The sequence below is a fragment of the Carassius gibelio genome, chromosome B5 (genome assembly GCF_023724105.1).
Source record: "Carassius gibelio isolate Cgi1373 ecotype wild population from Czech Republic chromosome B5, carGib1.2-hapl.c, whole genome shotgun sequence".
NCBI lineage: Eukaryota > Metazoa > Chordata > Actinopteri > Cypriniformes > Cyprinidae > Carassius > Carassius gibelio.
Window position 1 is genome coordinate 31637165 of NC_068400.1, and position 15112 is coordinate 31652276.

The following is a 15112-nucleotide window of genomic DNA, read 5'->3' on the forward strand; positions in this document are numbered from 1 at the left end:
CGTCTGCGCATGCGCGGCACGCCAGGCAGCCCCCTATTATTATTTGTAAGAATAATTTCACTTATGAAAATGGCGGCGAGTCAGGGAGCTGTTGGACCTGCGACGGCTCTCCAGGGCCAGCATTATCTTAATGTCGCGCACTGGAACCCAGGCGTGATGCAGCAGCAGCAGCTACACCCGCTGCACACCGCCCGCAGTCTGGAACGAGCGCTGGAAGATGCCGTCTGCTCCGGGATGCTCAATATCAGCGGAAGAAAACTGCGCGACTATCCGGGGCTCAACTACGATCTGACCGATACTACACAAGCAGGTGGGTCCCACAGATGTTGGCTAATCTCCCTGCGTGCTCCACTGACCCGCTTCTCGCGTTTCCTGGTTTGTGAGGACAACAAAAAGACCCATAAAGCGAAGGGAGTGGGTGCCCTTTTGGTGCATTTGCTTGGTGTGTCAATCGGTGTTTGTGTGTTGGTTACAATGGACAGTGCACATGGTGCATGTATGAGGAAAACCGTTAGTATCGCGCTTTATCTCTTGTGTTTATCGTGTCCAGCTGGTGTGACAAACCCAAATATAGTTGCCATTAGAAATACAGTCTAAAAGGAACTGGCATCCCTGGTTGTTTTGGTTTCACATCTCACTTTCCCAAATCATATTTCTTATATGAACAAAACTGAAGAGAGCACTCCAGCTGAAACGACAGGAGACAATCTTCATAACCTTTGCTCCAGTAATTCAGCAGGTTTTAACATGCAAACCCGTAGAAACCACATTGCACCGTGTCTATACTACGAGCGCGCGACGAAACTAGAACGCTCCCTTTGTATATTTGACATAGCCGTTTAATTTATCATCACGGGAACAGTTTATTTAGTGGATAGGGTGTTAAACGATGGTGCAAGCAGTTTTAAACGGACGATGAATGCAGATAGAGGCTGTAGTGCCAGACAAAAGATGCTGCCTTTGGTCTGTCACGCGCCTTTTCTTCACCCTCTCAGTAGATGTCAATTTGCAAGCAGCCCTGGATTTAATACAAACACGCATTTTACTAATATAAATATAATATTTAGTATTGCAATTTAGATATGTGTAATGGTATTAAAAGCTAGTGTTTGTCTAAATAATATTTGGCCTGGCAAATCACAGTTTGCACAAGTGAGCTGCACTATTATGAATACTGTAGCATAAAGTGGATGCTTTTCGGTGCTGTGGTTAGAAATGAAATGGCTGCATCTCTTTCGGAAGTATCTGTGGTCCGTTATGGTAGTCTTGCCATTCAGATGTGAAGCAGACAGTGGGAGGAGGGACACTAATCCATTCATTCATGCACACCTTACCTACACTCCCATTCAACTGTATTGAGTTACACTAGTGAATAGGCTTTTTTGTGAATATTTTAGCTATGTCTTACAACTATTTAGCTGTATGAAGGCTTCATTGTTTATATCAAGATTCTCTCAGACGGCTTGTTCACTGAAAGAAGCCTGTGGTTGTTGTAGATAACGCTGGACGTTCACTGGTATCGCAGTTTCTGTCAGGGTCGTTGGCATACAGATGGCATTTGTTGATAGTATAAGGCTGCTTGTATTTTCTCTTTTGTTTGTGTGCATGTGTATGTATATGAAAGAGGAACTAGTTGACTGTTCACCAGACTGTCGCCGTTAAGAGGAAGTGACTTTGTTGCTGATTCAACTGGAGATGCATGACTGTGTTTCTCCATTAAGAGAAGAGATCCCTCAACTTGCAATCTGTGTGCACATTTGTGAGAATGAGATTTCTTGTGTGCGTGTTAGATTTTGTGTGTGTTTGACAGTCTGACTAGGCTTGAGTATAGATAGCATGTGTGTGGCGTGGGTCTGTTCCCATGGCTCAAGTGACCCACTTGGCAGTCCTTGCTATTATTGGCTGTGTTTGGCCACAAACTCAACACTGGGGTATAAAGACACCCCCAAATCTAAAACTGTGACAAAGTTTAACAACTTCCTCTCTTTGTCTTGTCTTTCTTGCTTTCTTTTCCCCCACCATTTTTCTATGTTTTTATTGTTTATTATGCGTGTTAATAACAAGAGTCAGCGCGGTTTGTTGTGTATACTAGCATTGTCATCATAATGGGTCTTCTTTGATAAACTGGTCTCCATTTCTGTAAACTGTCTATGTATGTGTGTGTGTGTGTGTGTGTGTGTGTGTGTGTGTGTATATATATATATATATATATATATATATATATATATATATATATATATATATATATATATATATATTAGTCGCACTGTCTGGCACAGCATCACTGCTGAAAATTGACACGTCTTCATGGAAGATGTCAGCAAGTCTAGCAACATGAGGTCAAATCTCAAAAACTTGCATAATGTGTGGACGTGTCACGTCTTAACACTTAACGTTACTTTGCATCGCCCGCTGCAAGCTCTTTGTCTGCAACACGACAAGAGGCCATAACGGATAAAATAATTTTGTTCATTTGTAAGGACATGAGACCGATCAGTATTCCGGATGGGGCACGCTTCGGGGAGTTCTGTCAAGCAATGGATCCGAGATTTGATTATTTATTGTTTCATGTCAAGGAAAAGTTCCATGTTTTCCACAGCACAGCTCGCTCGGAGCATTCAATGTCAGTTCTATATGCTGTAAAATTTCAATTAATATTAATAATATTTTTTTCAATCACTTGAATGAAGCCTGCTATATTTGGGACAACAGTCGCGACCTTAAATTGCTTGCACAAAAATTTGTTTGTTAATTTAAACCGTTATGCGCAGAGAACGTGAGGGTGAGAGAGCGTGAGGTCTGCAGTCTTGGACATTAGTTGATTTCCTTGTTTTTGTGTAGGTAATACGTTGTCAGATAAGTTTAAACTTGAATAGACTATCTGTACAAGTGGTTATGTCTATTTGTATTATTTTGGCCTGTTATTGATGTAATGCAAGTCATTGACAACATGCGCAACCAGATGTTCGAATAGTTCGAATATTAGTCTAATTTTTAGAGGGAATATTTGAACGTTATTTTTGAGCAATTTTGACAGCCCTAATATATTTATTTAATTATTTATTTCAGGACTGGATATCAGCTGCTACCTCCCAATATGATACACGTGTCCCAATTCAGTACATTGTAATTTGATCTGTTGTAGTTCCTCTTATGCAGTTTACAATATTGACCAATAGTGTGTGTATTGTGATATATATATAGTTTCAGTGTTTAGACTTATTTGTATTACCTGCTTCTTCATTAGTTAAACCTATTTAGGACATTTTATGAATTAAAATATGAACTAAGTACTAATCCAATCTAGGGCTGCAGCTATCGATTCTTTTTGTAATCGATTAATCTAGCACTTAATCGATCGATTAATCGAGTAATCGGATAAAACGATTTGTGTGTGTTTTTGAACAAACAAAACAAATAATGCATAACAAAAATGATGTGGCTGTAAAATGAACAAGCATTTGGCTTTTATTTCTCAACAGAGGTATTTATTTCCAAGTCCAAAAGTTTGGCTCCAAAAGTTAAGTGCCAAGTTGGCATTGCCAACAATTATAGAACAATGTACAGTTAAGTGAACTTACTGTAACATGTATAACATGTATTGTAAAACTAATATGAATATAAACTTAGTTTTTTGTCTTCTTAATACACAACATTACAAAAAAAGGATTGCACCTTCTGCAAATTTAGTTTAGTTAACCTGAGAACAAAAAATGAATATAAAATATCAAGCCAAACAGGTACACAATGTATAAAATGTATAAAAAAATTATGTAAATAAAACAATTATAAACAATTATAAATAATTTGCTGTAATCTCAAAACAAACATCAAAATGTACGTGTGCGTGCGTGCGTGTGTTTGTGTGTGTGTGAAGGGGTTCTTTTTTAGGCTATACTCTCTTGCAATTGAACGTGATAGTTACATTTACTACTTTAAAACGTCATCAAAGTTAAACATCCTATCTAGTCAAACCGCATCACGACATCGCTACAAATGCAGTATGGGATTAAAATCAGCGAACATCAATAGGCTTAGACTACGTTAATTTACCTTGTTTCAGCGATGCTTGGTGAAACAGCATAGAGTGGATGTCTTCTGTTCAGATGCTGAATCATGGAAGATGTGCTGTTGTGGTATGCCAGCTCTATTTTGCAGTAGAGACACTGCACCTTGTTCTCTTCTTTATTAAGTGTGTAATGATCCCACACTTTAGACCATTTCTGCCGTTTATTTATAGATCTATTCTCCGCCATCGCCCCAACTAAATTCAAAAGGTCCGTGTGAATAAACGGTCCGTGTGACACAATCAAATCCCTGCGCCGCGCGTATAGTGCGCGTCATAGGAATTTAACGAGGCTTCGAGGCAGAGTTTTTGCCTCGAGGAATTTTTGTAATCGAATAACTCGAGTAACTCGAGGAATCGTTTCAGCCCTAATCCAATCTTGTAAAAAAAAAAAGATTAGCAATATATTGATATTTGACTGTATCTTATTCTGTGTAAGAGTTAGTAATTGTAGTATTAGCCTATTTATATCCTATTATAGTATTTATAAATATTTTTAATTCATTTTTTATATAGTTGTTTTAGTAAATTTTGTTATGTGCTTTTGTAATTTCCTTTAATATTCCTATTGCTTTCATTTGTTTTAGTTTTAGTAGGCTAATTTACTAAGTTAACTATATAACTATATACCAGTGAGAGAAAGTTGTCCTTAACTGTTCCAGCCCTCATGTTGTCCCACACCAGTATGCATTTCAGATTTAGATTTTTTGAAGAAGGTTCGAGTTCCATTCCATAGACATAAAACACAGAGGCATTTCTCCAAATTTCTTCTTTTGAGTTCCACAGAAGGACTTTATTGATGACTGAATTTTAATTTTGGTGTTGCATTACTTTAGATGCTGTCATATGTCAAGTACATTTAATGTCTTGTTGCTCTATTGACAGACACAGAATCCTCTCTGTCTCTAGACAGAACCCTTGGGCTCATGACATCATAGTGCTTTTGAAGAAGTGGTCATAAGATTAAAGTTGAATCATTTTCACATTTCTGGATTTAGAATGTAGAAATAAGGGATGCTAAGTTAAACTGTGCAGCTGACATATAAAGGTAAAATAGCAAAAATAACAAAACAGCAGGTTTTTGATACATAGCAATATCAAATTAAATATCAGTATAATGTAGGGTTGGAAAAATTTAAAAAGTTAAAAATGTTGTTGTGATTGAATCCAAGAATAGACTTTAGTCTATTTAGACGCCATATTGAATTTAACACAGATGAAAACTGCTGTGATAGGCTTACAGTCTTTTTATTTTTGGAAAGATGTTTCATCAGTACAGTCCATTAAACACTGTTTCTATTCCACATCCTCATTTTCATTGCTGTCAAAGATTAATCATAGCACTACCCTTCCTAAGGTCTACTGTATTTATGTGTTTCAAATAGGAAAGAAGGTTTAGCGATGCTGTAAACCTTACAGAAGTGTTGACTGCTAAATCAAATACGTTATGTCACAAAGGCTATATATTTATGTACAAAGTAACAGGAAGTTCCAGGGCTTTTTATACTTGTGGCAGTGTAACCGAATGTTTCATTAATTTCTCTCTTTAGGGTAAGTAGGAACACTGTACGTCCTTTTTAGATCAGTATCTCTTAAAAGCAACAAGAAAAAGAGTGGTTTATTTTCAAGAAACCATCTCAGCTGTTGAATGGCCAGAAACACGTAAAGGTCCGAAAGTTCAGGACGATGATGACTATGACTCATGAAATTTCGTTGCACAGTGAGTATTTTGAGATTACTTAGATAATGTCCACAACAGGTTAAGTTTTGCAAACACAGGTCAATGTGGTTTATTTGATGCGAAACAGACGGAAAGTGTTTCCAGGAACTACATTCATAATATTTTTAAATCACTTGTCATTGTGCCTGAATGAATTACTTTTGTTGATGAATTGTTTTTGTAAAAAAAAAAAAAAGATTTTATTACATTTGATGGCTGTGTACACTGAAAGAAATCTAAATAAATCTAATCTGCAAATCTAATTAACTTTTTTCCCCCTCTCAGTAGTTCAGATTATCCAAGTAGATAATGTCAACATTGTGACATTTAAATCAGAAGAATTACTGAAAACAGTGTTCATAGGCAAGTGATAGTACTGGCTCTGTAGGCACTTCTATAAGCATTATTTTGAGATGAACTACTTGACTTCATTTTGCTGGTGTTGTTTGAGCTCCTCGTGTGTCTTCCTGTGATGCACGCTCTAGTCTTGAGATTTTGTGACAGGCATGCAGGCCTCAGCTGTAGGCAGGAGACCTCTCTGCCCTTCACAGATGAGCACACACACACACACACAGACCGAGCACACTCCAGAGACTGAGGTAATTACACATGATCTGACATGCTGGTCCCATCTGTAGGGTATCAACTTCAAACCCTGGTGCTGAGCATCATGGTCTTTGTAGTTTGTTTAGAGCATCACTGTTTTGCAGCACTGAGAGAAAAAAGCTTTACATATGGATTCAAATGTTGATAAACTAACAGACAAGATCAATAAAGAGTGATGGTGCAGTCAAACATTTGACATGAGAATTACATTTATAAACTTAACTAATTTAGAAACTAACATTAGGCTAATTCAGGGTTTAAACTGAAGTGAAACTGATGAAGTATGAGTCAGCTCTTCTCATTTTCTGAAGTCTGCTAGATTAATTAAACAATCATTCTGAGCTTGAGGCCTGAGCTTTTTATAATGTTAAAGGGGTCATGACATGAGAAATCAAATTTGCCTTAAGAGCTCTTTGTACCTTGAAAACATCCTGAAAGTTTCATTGCTTAAAATGTCATCCTCATTATAAACAAAGAATTTATTTAAAGGGGTCATGACAGGACATGACATGACATTTTCTTTTAAATATGTTTTAATATAATGTTAATATAATGTTCTAATATCTCTATAATGTTAATAAAGTTTTCTTATACACACACACACACACACACACACACACACAAAAAATAATTAGGAAAAATTATTATTTTTAACCCTCATTCTGATCTTGTTCTGAATGTGATCAGAAAGAGGCTGTTTTTAAGGTGGGTGTCCATTAAGGCTTCTCAGGAATTGGCCGATGTCATTGGATTGGAACCAGTATCAACTGTTTTGAAAGCATAATCCAAATAAAACTGACATTTCCAAAGAAAGCATTATGAAATCAGTCATTTTCTGAGATGTTAACATGTATGAACAGGTTTCACATCAGTGAAAACATCAATAGCACTCATTATGCCTATTATCTTGGGGAAAGTGGCTATTTTCTATTTATTTTTGGAGCAATTTTGTTCTTTCGGGTTTAAAAGCAAAGTTGAACCAATGTCAAGAAAAGTGAAGTAGGCTATATGCATTAATCTGGAGTGGTGATTTGCTGCTATGACTGGAGAGTACACATCTAAGTCATGAGTTTTCTGAGCCTTTCTCAGTAGGCATCACAGAATGGCAAGGGACGTAACATTTCTATCACATGCTTGAGGCATTCAGACAATCACAATGCACTGGATAGCTGGCCAATCAGCGTACACCTCGTTTTTTGTCATGACTCATGACCACTTATAAAAAATCTTTATTTATTTTATAGCAATTGAGATTCAGATGTGAATAGTTAGATCTGATTTTCCTTTTTCAGTACATTCGTAGTATCAGACAAAGTGGAGCAGTGCTCAATACACTAATTTTCACTCACTTTTTCTTCTGTGTGAAATTAATCTAGTAGTATATAGTGTATAAAATATATATATATATATATATATATATATATATATATATATATATATATATATATATATATATATATATATATATATATATATATATATATATATATATATATAAAATATTGCGTGTACCTCTCAAGCTCCTCTTTATGTTTACCATCTTGGTAATATGTCATGATATAAACGTGAACCGAGACGAGCCTTCCCATTTTTTTCGTCCTTTTCTCCACACTACTTTCATTTTGGTTTATGAGAAAGTCTCCTGGCATATTGATGACAAAGTTTGTAGTTAAATAAAAGCAAATTTTAACACAAATGATGATAAAGGGTCGAGGCTGAACGTTTTTGTCCTCTGTGTGCAGTGCCATACTACACAGGCATTAGTAATCAAACACACAGAGCATCGTAATAGATCAAATTTATAGTGCGCAAATAACCTACTCCAGTGGTTCCCAAACTGAGGGATGAGTTTAGGGACTGAGTTTACAGTCAGAAGTTTATTTAGCAAAAGAAACCTCTGCAGAGGTGATAGACTACACTGAATAATTTTCCAGCTTATCATGCAGCCACTTGCCTGATAAGTAAATAATTTAACGCAACATGTTAAAGGTGCAATAGGTTCAGAATTTTTTTGTTGTTATGCTGGTTACAAGTCTCTTCACATCCCAATAGCAGTCATTAAGTTAAGTGATCTAAATGTATTTATCTGAATTTATATATACTGTGGAAGGTGTAGGACCAAGAAATGTTGTCCAATCAAAATGCTCTGTCCAAGCGTTTTAAGTCACTCTTGGATAATATATTTAGACCAAAATAAATGTTTGTACCAGGTTGTAAACATTATCTTTCTGCTGTAAAGTTGGGCATTTTAACATGGGGAGTCTATGGGATTGACTCGCTTTTGGAGCCAGCATCAAGTGGCCAGTCGATGAATTGCAGTTTTAGTCACTTCCTTGTTGGCTTCATGAGAGAGAGCGGGAGGTTGCCACTTGGGCGCAATGCATCCTGACACGACAAATCGATGACAGTAAACTGATGCCCCGTTCTACTTCTGATGAACTCCAGCGCTCTGACACAGAGAACAATTTCAAATATTCATAAGAGAATCATGAAAAAATAGTTTCCTCAAAAGTATTAAGCAGCACAAATGTTTTCGACATTGATAATAATAAGAAATGGTTACTGAGCAGCAAATCAGCATATTAGAATAATTTCTGAAGGATCATGTGACACTGAAGACTGGAGTAATGATGCTGAAAATCCAGCTTTGATCACAGGAATACAGTAGCCTGTATGTTAAACATTCAAATAGATCATTCAAATTGACAATATTTTATAATATTGCAGTGTTAACTGTATTTAATTTTTTTTTTTTACTTTGAGCATATGAGAGAGAGAGAGAGAGAGAGAGAGAGAGAGAGAGAGAGAGAAAGGGGTTGCCTATTTTAATGAAAAGTGGGGGCCTGGAAAAAAAACCTTTAGGAAACACTGGCCAAATTTAATTTAATTCATACAGGCCTACCCAGGCACGTGCACAGGTAGGGCTCAACCTGTGCAGAGCACATGCCCTTTTTGCCCTTACACTCCGAAGTGCCCTTTTTTTGGTGGTGTTTTTTTAAAAAAATTTATCAATGCTATTGGTCACCCTTTACATCTGTCTGTCTGTTTTACAAATATTTAGCAAATGAAAGTTCTTAAAACGAGCTTGTGTAAATCTTATTCGATCCTCAAGCTGTCTGTACGCTGATAACTCCGCCCCCTCTATATTCATTGAATCAACTGAAGTTCCACAGCAGCCGCACTGTAGACAACAGCTGAGCTGAACAAAGTTTTGCGAAGGGTAAATAAATATCTTGTTGTTTGAATAAGTACTACTAAACACTATGTCTATAAAGGCTCATATTTTATTTATTTGATGTCTGACTGACTGACTGAGACGTGTGGGGTGTCGCCTGAGAGAGGGGGCTAGCATTTGCCATCTAGTCATAGCCAATACATAGCCAACACTTAAATGGCCTGTGCATACAGTAGCATTTAATCTTTTATAAAATGCGATTTTGGCCAAATGCATTTTACAACAGGAAAAACCGAGCGCTCCGTCTATATAGCTACAAAAACTAGTTTGTAACCTGTAGATTAAAGTGTAATGTGATGCCGGCAGCGGCAGGCACCGTCGCCGTTTTAATGACGGACAAAAAAAAATTCACATTTGCACACATTCGCTGGTCAAAAACTATATATTGATAAGTAATACAACAACATATAAATTGTTTTTACCATCGGGAAATCATAACAGGTGCGCCCCCGCGCTGTTTCGTACTGGAACTTACACAGCGACGAGTGATCCTCGTCACCTAGATAACATTTATAAAATATATTTCTAAGAAATTTCTTCTTTGATTTATGATTGCTGATACACTTAATTTATTAACATTTAAGCTAATCATGTTTTGGTATACTCTCCGCTCGTCCTCACATGTATAAAATGTAGTAAAACATGGTAGGCGGATACATGTTGGATATGTTATAGTTACGGTATGGCTATAGTTTCTTATAATCTGGAATTGAGTTGGAAATAATTAAATTATATTTCAAAAAAGTTTGTCAAAAATACTTGACTCATTGCTCACCTTCCCCTCTTCTCAATGTCATTCATAATCATGTAAACCAAATAATACAAATTAGCTTATAAAACCAAACAGAATAGCTAAAAAAGAGAATATATATATATATATTTTTTTTTCTTTGCAAAGTTCATAAAAAACTGCATAAAGTTCAATAAAAAAAGATTTTGGTTTCTGTTTGGTGTTATAAGCTAATTTGTATTATTTGTTTAACATGTTTATGTATGAGTCAAGTATTTTTTTTTCGCTATAAATGCAATTTAAAAAAAGAGGGAGTACACAAGAGCTGTTGTAATTAGGTTTAAAGAAGCCCTTAAAACCCTGTTTATCTATATTATCTAATTATCTAATATTATTATTATGGTTGTTATTAATCGTGAATAAATCTAAAGCTTTTGAGACTATTATTTTGTGTTAATGAATTTGTCATGAAGATGTGACCATTTCTTCCTGTTATGCAGGCTTACTAAATAATCTTGATATAAAAAAAGGGAGGGGGGTGCCCTTTTTCAGTTTCAGCACATGCCCCTCAAAAGGTCTGTGCACGGCCCTGGGCCTACCTCATGTTGCACGTTTGCACTTTTTGAGAAAAACAATGACACAATAAAACATTAAGTCCAATCCCTTACTAGATATATAAGGTCAAAATATTGTGCCTGTCATTTTTTTTCTTTTCATATTGCAATATAATATTGATATCGCCTGGACAGTGTAAACAAACGTGAATTTTAGCTCATATTTCCCACCCCTAGATGTCCCTCATTATCATTTACTCCACCAGTCACGGCTTTAGTTAGTTTATTAGTTTATTAGTTTAAATCCACATTTAGGCCCAGACAGTCTTGTCCTTATTCTAAAGGGCCCCAGTGTTTCACTGATGACCAGAAACAACAAAACGGTAAATAAAAATGCCTCTTTTTTTTTTGTTAATAAGATATAGTAAATTTGTAACTAGTGATGAATTTTAAGTTGACCTTCATACCGGATGTAAAATTACTAAATCTGTGTAAATGATTTTTGTGGGTTAAAAAATGAATAAACAAAAGTATATTGTATGTGTCTTAAGGGAAATACAGCATCATGTGACATCTCTGTAAAGTCCTTGGTTTAAAACATTTATAGAGTGAGATGCTTTCAGTTGATTTCCTTCATTTGAGAATCTTTTCACTCTCTCTCTCTCTCCCTTAAACACTCTCTGTCCTCAGTTTGAACATAATTGGATAGATTGACTATTATATAACGTTCATTCAAAGCAACTAAAAGGAGTTCTGATGAAGACACAGAGAGCGAGAGAGAGAGAGATACAGACAGAGAGATTTAAGAAGTCCAGTCCAGAGAAGGAAAATGAAATCCATGCAGAGAATGATTTGTTGTAACCTCTTTTATTTCAATGTTCTCTACCCTGCTGACAAGCAGCACTACTGGTTACCAGTATATATTGTGTTTTAGATGCTAGTCAAAAGTATGGGGTGTACAGTGCTGATATCACAACACTTACCAGCAAGATGACTTTGGTCAGTCAAAGATGTCAATTTGACCAAATCTCATTGATCAGTTCTCCTCTTAGACATTACAGTAACTGTAGTGTAATATAAGATGTTTGTGAGAAGGAAGGACATATAGAAGAATCAGGCAATCAGCTGTTTATGTACCATTTGAATGGGACCAACATTTTGATGAATCTGTATTTTGCCATCTGTTAGTGTGAGTATGTGGATGGTGTTAAAGTTGTGCGTATGTGTTAACAAACCGATCCACTCATGTAAATGAACCTGTCACTCTGAGTATCTACTGCTGGTTTCCATGGTTATTGAAGGATGATGGGTCAATTAAAACGAACACTTCACTGTAAACGTGCTGAGACTACTGTATGTGGGAGGAGGATTTCTAAGCAGGTGTTATCTTGGTGTTAGTTGCTTTGATTTTCTGCATTCACAGCTTATTTATACGCAGATACTTCTTTTTAATAAACCATTTGTAGGTGGATTTCAAGTGAGTCTATGTTGCTATTTAAACATTACTCGATTGTTTAAGCATCCTGACCAGCTCTATACAGCAACATCGCAGATTTATGATCTTGCTGAATTGAATGTCATTTATCTGTTTTTTTTAATGTGTTTGTATATCCTCACTATCATTTATGTGTTTCCACTGGATGTTTTGAAGAATCTGTTGTTTTAAAGAGCATAATAAAACAGACAGATAAAACATGCTGATACAGCCTATTATCGTATTCATTGCTCTGTGTATGTGTGTGTGTGAGAGAGAGACAGAAACATGAGCCGTACCCTCTCATGAAGACATTAAGGATCCTCTCAACTGGCCTTAAGTCCATGCATTAAAAGCACATTGATTTCTCATTTATGTGTGTGTGTGTGTGTGTGTGCGCATGTGTGGTGGGGGTCTGGTCCCTTCTGCGAAACAGCTGTGCCTCAGTCTAAGTATTGTTTGAGTATAAAGGAGGTAGATCTCAAAAAGAAAGGTGAGAGAAAGACGAACAAATAAAGTGATCGTAGCAGATAGCTATCAAATCAGTATCTGATATTATATACAGAGATAACAGCAAAAAAAGACGAGAATCATTTCCCTTCAGTCAGCTCTCTTTCACTTGTTTTGTGCCAAAAGACACACACACACACACACACACACACACACACACAGCTCCTGCTGGAGATGCGGAGTTGATATTAAAAATGTCACTGTCTCAAGGAATTCCCATCAGTTCATCCCTCTATCACTTCCTCTCTCACACTCCTCCCCTCTCTGTCCACAGCACGCACACACACACACACACACACACACACACACACACACACACACACACACACACACACACACACAGTTCCTTACAGTCATGCTGTCTCGCTCCAATTTCTCTTCACTCAGTTACTGTGTGTGTGTGTCTGTCTATGGCAATAACACACTTATTTCCTCATACAGTCTCTTTCTCACTGTGTGTGTGTGTAATGAGTTTGCTCAGCTCTTTTCCAGTTCAGTTGACTGGGTCTGTGTCCTCAGGATCTGAGAGACATTTATAGATAGCTGTAAACTTTAAAGTCCTCACACACGGAAACAGACCAATGTGTGCCTTTGTGTAAAAGGGATAGACCTAGTTCATCCAAAAACGGAAATGTACCCTTATGCTGTTTCAGACCTGTATGGTGTCAATTCTTCTGTGAAACGCAAAAGAAGATATTTACAGAATGTTGGTATCCAAACAGTTTTGGACCTTTGACTTCCATTGTATGAACATAAAACATCAACCCATAAAAGGATTTTAATGTTCCAGAGGAAGTAAGTCAATTAAGTTTAGGCTGTGACACAAATTGACAGAATTTTCCTAAAGTCAATGACCTTGTTGTTGATGTGCAGTACTGAAGCCTGGCTGCTGAACTAACATGAGCGTGCTCTGCTCTCTTATCCGCCAGCTGAAGGTTGTTCAGGGGGAATGTCTGAGGTGGAGTCAGCACAGTTTGGGTTGGTAACAGTTGCCAGGCAACACTGCTTTAGTCTGTAATAGTTGCCAAGCAGCACAGCTTCTGGTTGGCAACGTCAGCTGTGTGTGTGTGTGTGTGTGTGTGTGTGTGTGTGTGTTTTCTCTGCTCAAATCTTATTCGCTGAGACTCGAGTAAAGTGTAAGATAAAACTTGTTTGCTGGCAACTGGCCTCAAGCTAATGAAAGATGTGATCTCTAATGTGCTCAAGAGGTCTAAAAATTATATAATTCTCTTTCTGTTTGTCTTACTATTTTTCTTTGATATAGTTACAGTCTTTTATATTTCTCTCACATACAATCTTTGTCTTTTCAAGGACGATATGAATAATAGAGGAAGCTGACATGACTTTTCTTCTGCAATCTGCATACATGTCTGCTCCCATGGCAACACTATGGTAATAACTCTGATCTGATTGGTTGAATTTGATGTAATTCTGAGTGATTTTGGTTTAAGCTTGAGATTGTTGTGATGGTTGTTGAAGATGAGGGCTGACATTTTAGTCTATTTCTCTAACAGTTGCAATGGTCCCAAGTGAAGCCAAAGCAAGATCAACCACTGAGTCACACACATTGGTTTTTGAACTAATCAGTTGAGAATAATTCAAGGCACTTGATGCCACCTACTGGCATAATAAGGACTGCAGAAAGAGCCACTAGAAAAACCCCAGACTGACAATCAGTCTTAAACCCGCAAACATAGTCAAGTACAGTGACACAAAGAAATAAACCTCCTAGTGCTGTAGGTATCAGATTCACTAACTGTTGTGTAGTAGCATTTAAATACACATTTTCTTGATGTAAAGCACAACATATGCACATTTTACTGACATTTATTAATTGACAATTGTTTTTATTAAAAGTGCTGGGGTCACATTCTGTGTATATTCATGTGATTTCACTGTAGTCAATCTCAGCTGTTTTATTGTGGTGTCACATCACATGAGCAAAGTTAGTGACAGAGCTCCTCTCGCTGCGTTTGATTTATATGTACTGCTTGACAAATCAATAATTCTCCCTCATTCGCTCTTTCTCTCTTGTGTTCTGTGTGAGTGTGTATTACACACCTCTGCTTTGACAATGTCTGATAAGGTGAAACCCTTCCTGTTGATCAGACTAATCAACCAGTTAATTATTCAATAAATCAATTATTAATTCTCTTGTAGACAGTAGTCCTCCTGAGTAACAGGGGTGTCAAACTTTTTGCTTGGATGTGGGGTACA

At 36.8% G+C, this 15112-nt stretch overlaps 1 protein-coding gene across 7 annotated transcripts in view; it reads left to right on the forward strand.

Moving 5' to 3' along the window:
• The window catches only part of LOC127957756 (leucine-rich repeat and calponin homology domain-containing protein 2), a 61026-nt gene continuing 45914 nt past the window's right edge, over positions 1-15112 (forward strand). For 3 of the 7 annotated variants that reach the window (XM_052556413.1, XM_052556415.1, XM_052556414.1), the window contains exon 1: positions 11-310. In XM_052556413.1, the coding sequence (XP_052412373.1) occupies positions 64-310 (247 nt within the window). In that variant the 5' untranslated portion in view covers positions 11-63. Of the gene's footprint in view, positions 311-15112 lie in introns of all 7 variants that reach the window. The other 4 variants (XM_052556419.1, XM_052556416.1, XM_052556417.1 and 1 more) reach the window with 4 other exon arrangements.